The sequence below is a fragment of the Sinocyclocheilus anshuiensis genome, unplaced genomic scaffold (genome assembly GCF_001515605.1).
Source record: "Sinocyclocheilus anshuiensis isolate Anshui unplaced genomic scaffold, SAMN03320099.WGS_v1.1 scaffold866, whole genome shotgun sequence".
Lineage (NCBI taxonomy): Eukaryota > Metazoa > Chordata > Actinopteri > Cypriniformes > Cyprinidae > Sinocyclocheilus > Sinocyclocheilus anshuiensis.
In genome coordinates, this window is record NW_015540899.1 from 610,235 (window position 1) to 619,113 (window position 8,879).

The window sequence follows — 8,879 nt, forward strand, 5'->3', positions numbered from 1 at the left end:
AAGGGGGCACTGTTGAGTTTCCAAAAGGCCCATTTATCCAAGAAGATACTTAACTTTAATTATTTACAAATACTTTTATTAATTGAAATTATGTAATTTTCATTCTAACAATAATAATGTTGTATTTAACTTAATTTAGTCATTATTGTATAATGATTACGTCGAAAAAATCAGTTGTTAACCTCCTGATTTATCCTATACTGCTAACTGCATAATAGAAAAAACCCTCCACACACACACACACACACACACAAACACACACACACGTCTACACACTCGTGTTATACTAAAGTAATAGAATTTAACATTTTGAAAAGCGAATGAAGCAATAGTTACATTTTCGACCTCCATTCAGTTCTTTCCTCCTGTATTTCCAAAATGACAGTCAGCTGACGAGAAAAGTTTTCGTTTCCGAACCCATATGTTAACGAGCTCTGAGATTCAGCGACCCCATTGGCTTCCTCCGAACCTGACGTCACGGAAGCTATAAAACTCAGCAATGCTTTTAAACTGTACTGTAGTGTGTCGAGTTTAAAAACGCTCTCTCAGTTCGATCTGTGTCAGCAGCATTTAGCGCACTTCTTTTACGTTACACTCACCCGTTTGACCACGATGATGTCTGCTCATGAGGAGTCACCAAAGTGTTAAATGTTTGAAATCCAAGGCCGCCGAAATTCACTTGTAAAGAGAGGAGAAAGAGATCCGATGCATCTTTGCAATAGACTGTGCCAAGGAAGAGCTCATAATCTGGAGTTAGGAGCGCAGTGAAAAGTCCTGAGCAGTCCCTGTTTTCCTGCTAAAAGTAAAGCATTTTAACATCAGCAAACTGGCACACTCTCTCCCGACCCAGCCCGCTTTGACAGCTGCTCTTCACCCGCTCTGGAGGACGGTCAGCAGCAAGAGGATGGCATCAGAGCTGGCACTGAGCAGCTCCGACCTGCCCACCAGTCCCCTGGCCATGGAATATGTTAATGACTTCGATCTGATGAAGTTTGAGGTGAAGAAAGAGCCACTGGAGCCCGATCGCAGCATCAGCCAGTGCAGCCGCCTGATCGCCGGGGGCTCCCTGTCTTCCACCCCGATGAGCACGCCCTGCAGCTCGGTTCCCCCTTCCCCAAGCTTCTCGGCGCCCAGCCCTGGCTCCGGGAGCGAGCAGAAGGCGCACCTAGATGATTTCTACTGGATGCCTGGTTATCAGCAGCAGCTCAACCCGGAGGCGTTGGGCTTCAGTCCCGAGGACGCGGTTGAAGCGCTGATCAACAGCACACATCAGCTCCAGAGCTTCGACAGCTATGCTAGAGGGCAGCAATTCAGTAGCGCAGCCGGGGCGGGAGGCGCCATGGCCGGAGAGGAGATGGGATCCGCCGCCGCGGTGGTGTCCGCAGTCATTGCCGCCGCTGCAGCGCAGAACGGGGCACCTCACCACCACCACCACCATCATCACCACAGCCACCACCAGCAGCACCAAACTCCCGGGGTCCAGTCCAGCAACAACTCCTCTGCCACCTACCACCAGCACTCCCACCTGGATGACCGCTTCTCGGACGAGCAACTCGTTACCATGTCCGTGCGGGAGCTCAACCGGCAGCTGCGCGGCGTCAGCAAAGAGGAGATGATCCGACTCAAACAGAAGAGGAGAACCCTCAAAAACAGAGGCTATGCCCAGTCGTGTCGCTACAAGCGGGTCCAGCAGAGGCACGTCCTGGAGGGCGAAAAGACCCATCTGCTGCAGCAGGTGGACCACCTCAAGCAGGAGATCTCCAGACTGGTGCGCGAGAGAGACGCGTACAAAGAGAAGTACGAGAAGCTCATCAGCAGCGGCTTCCGAGAAAACTCGTCGAGCAGCGACAACAACCCCTCATCCCCGGAGTATTTCATGTGAGTTCCCTATAAAGCCTAAAAAAAAAAAAAAATCAATAAAGTTTTTAAAGGTTTTTTTTTTTCTGTTTTGGGGGTTGTCAGAACTGAAGTCAGCTCTTCTTGAATTTTGGAGGCTTGTTGTGCAACCAAATATATATATATATATTTTTTCTTTCTGCATATGCATTATATTATTCTCGAAATTAGTTAATATTTTGATGTGTATGCATATACACTCATGATATTGACCCTCATTCACTTTTTTGCCAAATATGAAAGTTTGCTATTTTAATTTTTTTCGTATATGTATGTTTTGCTCTTTTGCCAAAGTCAAAGGATTTTCCCCCATTATCATCTCATGCCTTCTGCTTGCTGTTTTGTGACTTTACATGAGAATCTATAAACTATATAAAGAGACATGTCATTAAAGTGCCTGCATGCTGGACATGTATGGTCTTTTTTTCTTTCTTTATTCCCCCTCTGTTTTTTTATGCTCTTGAAAATGAACTTCTACTTGGAAAAGAACTTATGCTCCGCATGGCATTCATACAGTTCTTTCATTTCCCGATCACTTTTTTGGAATACGAACTAAAAAAGTGAAAGGAGCATCATGCCATCATCCCCATGAAAAAGTTGATCCATACGGTTTCCATGCAGTTAATTCTCTGTTGAGAGCCAACTGGAAGCAGTGTTGCGAGGGAGAGAACAAGGACCTGGTTTCTAAAAGGAATTCTCCCTCTGGGACATAAAAAGTGTTGTTGCTAAAAGTGGTTTGTGTATTTAATATCAAACCTTTGCATTTTGATAACTCTGGAATGAACTACATTTTTTTTTGCATCATATAAGAACAGTTAGAGGTAGACCATGCCACAGGTTGACACGGAGAAGGTGACTTAGATTTTAGATATTGCCTGATCATTTTGTTAGACGTTTGGGAAGGCTCCAAGTTTGCATACAGCTGGATTTTTATTGTGCGTAACTTGAGGTTTTTGCAGCATGTACTTGCAATGAAAACAACAGTTTGACAGTTGTAGTTCCTGTTGTAGCCTGCCATTTACTGTATTTTAAAACCAAAGTATTAAAGTAGAATTTCAAGTCAACATCATGCATTCAGAAAAAAAAATGTCTGATGTAAAATCTGACCTATTTGGAATGAGTTGCACTAAGCTTGTAGCAAATTATATATCACATATTGGAATCTATCTAGAACGCTAATTTAAAAGGCACCCATCATGGCTTTGCTGAAAACTAAAGGATATAATCTTATTTATATATATATTGTCAAGCAGGACTCGGTTTTCTTTCTTTCTGTCTTTCTTTCTCTTTCTTTCTTTCTTCTTAATAAATTTATTACTTACATGGCAATAATGTAGTAATCAATATTAAAATGTCTGGACATTGTTTTATGGTCAGGGATTGATACCCTGCTTGTATAAAATCAGGATATACAGTTCATCGATAAATTCTTAAAACTATGTTAATAATTTTTTTTTTTCATATATATTTTGCTGTGCAAAATTATTTTATTCACTAACCATATGTGATGTTCATATATGCTTATTTTCATTTCATACAATTATATGATATGCAATAAAATGCAATTTGGGCCACTTAAAATCTGCTCTGGATGTTGTTTATCTTATTTATATATGTATTGTCAAGCAGGACTCGGTTTTCTTTCTTTCTGTCTTTCTTTCTCTTTCTTTCTTTCTTGTTAATAAATTTATTACTTACATGGCAATAATGTAGTAATCAATATTAAAATGTCTGGACATTGTTTTATGGTCAGGGATTGATACCCTGCTTGTATAAAATCAGGATATACAGTTCATCGATAAATTCTTAAAACTATGTTAATAATTTTTTTTTTTCATATATATTTTGCTGTGCAAAATTATTTTATTCACTAACCATATGTGATGTTCATATATGCTTATTTTCATTTCATACAATTATATGATATGCAATAAAATGCAATTTGGGCCACTTAAAATCTGCTCTGGATGTTGTTTGTTATTAAAGTTTTATTATTATTTATTTATTTATTTATTATATATATTTTTTTTTTAACAATCAATAGTTGAATAAAACATAAGTCTTGTTAGTAGCGTGATTTTATTAGTCCAGTGCATGCATTTCGCAAAACATGCTTGACGTCTCAAAAAATAGACTGTCTAGCACAAGATTCAAAATGAAACTATGTAAATATCAATCTCTCTTATCATATAGTTGTTTGGCTCAAAGGACAACAATTTGTTAACACCACAGAGTGCTTATATTCTCAAGATGTATGGCAATTTTACTACAAACACTATCTCATAAATGTACAAATATTATCTGGAAAAGACCACAGGATTAGAGAGCTGCAGCCAATAGCACACAATGTTTGCTACAGTTTAAATAAAGAATGTTCAGGCAGACAACGCTGGAACATTCCAAAGTTCGACACCGTCTCAATGTGATAGATTTTGCTTTATGTTTAGATTGACGTTATAGCGCCACTGTAGGTGTCACCTTTCTACCCTTTATTTAGTGACTCACAATATAAATTTGTGAATTACTTGACAAAAGCTATGCCTTTTAACAGGGTGCAGGCTGTGTTGCACAGATGGCTCAGTGCACAGAACAGTCCCTGAAACTCCTGGAAAAGCTGTTTGTGTGGGTCTTGAATTACAAAAATAGAGTAATTTAACTGCAAATGTAAATGGTTTTAGTTATCAAAGAACAGCATGTTTATGCATCCGCCTGGGACATGCATGTTTATAAGAGCGCACAGTTGTATGAGCCCGATTACATGAGTATGTGTATAGGGGTTCTTAACTGGTGAGTCGTAGGTCTGTTTTGATAGTACAGCGGACAGCAGGGAAAAGTCTGTGCTAAATGCAAATAGTAAAATAAATAAATACAAATGTATTATTCACATTCACAAACTTGTTTCGTTTTTACAAAATATATACATTTTCCTATTCATCTTGTTACATTAATAATTGTGCATATTTCTGGGCTTAAGCAGTAGATATTAATACGAATACATTCAGATTGTTTGATTTTTATGGACATTTTTTTTTTTTTTACCTTTGTATGATAAACTATTTAGCTTAAGTGTCATAATGTCAAATTCTGAGGCAAAATCAGTTGAGAACCACTGTACTAGTGAACATGTTTTTGGCAGTCAGAGTAAACAAACACATCCTGTATGTGTGCAAGACTTTTTCCACTGTTAGACATGTGCTATCTGACCACTGATATAAGGACAGTGATAGTACACAAAGCCTTATTCAAAATATTTTAAATCAACTTCTTTGAAAACCCAGACATACAAAAAAGCTGCACACTAAGAAAAGTCAAATTAAAGATATATTTAATATTTATCCAGATTAACACTGGTCCGTTTGTTCTGAGATTTTGTAATTACTAATTATCTGCCTTTCCTCCATGTGAAGGAGGTGGCTTTGTCGTCCACCTCTCCTGAAACAAGAGGTGTGGAGGAGGGAACAAGAGATTGGGTGAGAGAGTATAACTGGAGAGTTGAAATTATTTTCCCAATGATTAATCGCTCAGAAAGGGGCTGACTTGAGCCGTGTAAAAATTATAAATCATGAATCTGTATGGCTGTAGCTGTGTCCAGACTGGGCTTTTAGCATGTAAGCGAAAACTGCAATTTATTGCAAATCTCTCTCTTATGTGCACAGAGAAAACGGTTCAGTTTTATTACTTTGAGTTGGCAAAACCCTAGACAACTCCTTAAACTTTGTGTGCACTGACGAAATTAGGGAAAGCACAAATGGTAACAGCATTCTGCTTTCTTAAATTTGAAATTTATTAATGTTGTCCTTAACCCTTGTGTGGTGTTCATATTTGTGTTACTCAGCCAGTGTCCGTTGGTCTGGTGGACCCGCTGCAGTTTTGGGTTTTTAATTCAACAAACTAAAAAAATTATATATAAAAATACTCAACAGATGTTTACTTCATCCCAAATTACAAGCAATACAAACAGCATGTATGGTCAAAATTTGCCCTTTACCTTTGTTAGATCACATTTATGAATTAAAATACTACAACCTTATGCAGGAACGGCAGGGGCAGAAACACAAAACTCACACTTACACTCACACTCTCACAGACTCTCTCTCTGACACACACACATACTAATAGCAGACCCCGACATGAGGAGGACAGAGAAAAAGTACACAGGACCTACAAATTCCACACTTTTATTAGCCCCAGGTTAATGTAACTTCCTGTATGTAATATAAATGTGTTGGGGAGGGGGGGCGGGGGGGTGTACAGTGTGTGGTCATTTGCTCTACAAACTAAAAAAATTATATATAAAAATACTCAACAGATGTTTACTTCATCCCAAATTACAAGCAATACAAACAGCATGTATGGTCAAAATTTGCCCTTTACCTTTGTTAGATCACATTTATGAATTAAAATGCTACAACCTTATGCAGGAACGGCAGGGGCAGAAAAACAAAACTCACACTTACACTCACACTCTTACAGACTCTCTCTCCCCCACACACATAAACACACATACACATACTAATACCAGGCCTAGACAATAGGAGGACAGAGTGAAGGTACACGGGACCTAAAATGTCCACTCTTTTATTAGCCCCGGGTCCAGTGGACCCAAACATCCTGTATGTAATACACTGAAAAAAAGTTTAATTCATACATTTAAAAAAATGTAGGGTAATGATTCACATCTATATTTTTTAACTTGAGCCAATGACAAAGAAATAATTTGCCCTTAGGGTGTGTAGTGGGGGTGTACAGTGGGTGGTCATTGAAAATTTGTTCTGATATATGTTCTTCACAGAAAATGAGCCAAGGCCAATAAGTCTGAGTTTGAAAAAAATAATTTATAGTATAATTTTTCTTTTGATAAAAAGTGAAAAAGGGTCCCACAGACCCGAACACCATACAAGGGTTAAACATTACACTTTATGTTACTCAAAATCTTACTGTTACAACTGGGCTGTTATGATCCTCATTTTTGGAAATACTTTTATTTATTCTTATTATTTTTATCATTATTTAATGTGGAAGAAAAAAGTAAAATTCAGTAAATTGAATCAATAAATGTTCGACTCTTACTGAGTCTCTGAAAGAGCATATGCAGGCTTTTGTGAAGGTGTATTTCAGGGTGTGAGTGTATGTGTGTACAGAGAATGCGTGGAGGTCAGTGAGCGAGATGTAGAAACGCGCACAGTCATTACAAAGTTGTTTACCCTCAGGGGAGACCTTATTCATTTCCTGTGTCAGTCCTTAAGTCAAACGCATACACACATAGGCATAACACTCGTCCTATGGATCCGCAGCTACCTTTCATCCATTTTCACTTTTAATCAGCTAAAAACTAACAGCTTTGCTCAACAAATTTGCCCACCAATTTTGCATAATTTTGATTTGTTGACAATGCAATTACACAGTCATCAGTATCCATGTACATTGCAGGCTGTACTGAAGCTTTGTTAGTATTTAGTGTACATGTTACGTCATGTACACTTAATGTACATGGCATCATGATAGATAGATAGATAGATAAATAGATCGATAGATCGATAGATAGATAGATAGTGAGTGACGCAGGTGAACTTGAAAGGGCTTTCGGAAAGATGTGCACACACTTTGAAACTGTGTGTCAGAGTATTGGGGTTTTCCAGCGATGCACATATGCAATAAAGATGAAGATGATGCATGTATGATACATAAAGCAAGTGAGACATCTTTTGGATTCAGAGTATTTACTTTGTCTTTTATTTGGGCAATGACATGCAATTTTAAATGAATGATACATTATTTTACAATTAAAAACAATTGATATATAGCGTTAGTTTAGATAAATATCACCTAAATTCAATATAATAAATCCTTAAGAATATTTTTGACTTTTGTTTGTAGAGATATTTTTTGAAAGTGTTGACAAGTGTGTGTCAACAATTTATCTGAATATGCATATAAAGAGAGAATATTTCCAGGCATTTTCTGGGTGATATGTAAAATCATCAGTAATCTTATTTCATCAGTTGATAGTGTACTTTTCAACACACGAGTAATTTACATTTATATTTGCAGTGTACCTAAAAAGTGTTGAGCTTTTAATATGAATGCTCTAATATTTGCCTGTCAGTATTCATTAAATTAATTTAATAGGTTAAATATGTTTTGAAGCTGGTCATCATGATTTATAGCTTAATTGTTTTATTTTATCTAGAGACAACATTACAGTTAAACATATTACCTCCTATCTTTTTGCATTTTTTTCTCAGATTGGTGATTGAGACATTTAGAAATGTTGGCAATTTTTTTAATTTTATGTTTAGAATGAAAAAAAAAAAACCTCTGAAATTCAGTTTATCTTCACAATCTATGGCCCTTGCATGCAGTTCTTGCATTTCTTTGTTAAACACCTGTGTGTGTTGATTTACTGTAACGGTTTTCGACCTGGTAAATGATAATTTGATCAACCATAGCCTGTCCTTTTTTTCCCCATCCTCTTCCTGGGTGAAGGGTGCAGTGTGCGTGTGTCATGAGCATTTAAAGCATTACACTGAGCTTGTCCTATGTGTGAGGTAAATCTGACATTTAGGTTTGACAAATGATAATTTTAGATATAACTTTTTTATGTTTCCTTCCAGACAGCATATTCTATTTCTGTGATGAATGCCATCCTGAACTCTGTTTTGAAGTGATCAGTTATCATTACTGTATGCCAGTTAGAATTAAAATCAAAATTAGATGAATTTGGAGTGTAATGTGTACATTATACTGTAGTGGAATGGCATAAAATTAATGTCAGTGACTATGCACTCACACAACATACTGAGTGCACAGTTTTAAATTACTGTCACACCTTAGACTACTTGTATATATATATATATATATATATATATATATATATATAGATAGATAGATAGATAGATACATAGATACATAGACAGATACATAGATATAGTAATGCTGTGTCTTAAAAGTGTGAGTTCAAATAAATAAATAAACAAAAAAAA

At 37.1% G+C, this 8,879-nt stretch overlaps 1 protein-coding gene across 1 annotated transcript in view; it reads left to right on the top strand.

Annotated features, from left to right (window-relative positions):
* Positions 1-532: 532 nt before the first annotated feature.
* Positions 533-8,879, top strand: part of LOC107689036 (transcription factor Maf-like) — a 9,038-nt gene continuing 691 nt past the window's right edge. Inside the window, exon 1 of the mRNA XM_016486905.1 lies at positions 533-1,878. Coding sequence (XP_016342391.1) covers positions 905-1,878 — 974 coding nt within the window. The 5' untranslated portion in view covers positions 533-904. The remainder of the gene's footprint in view (positions 1,879-8,879) is intronic.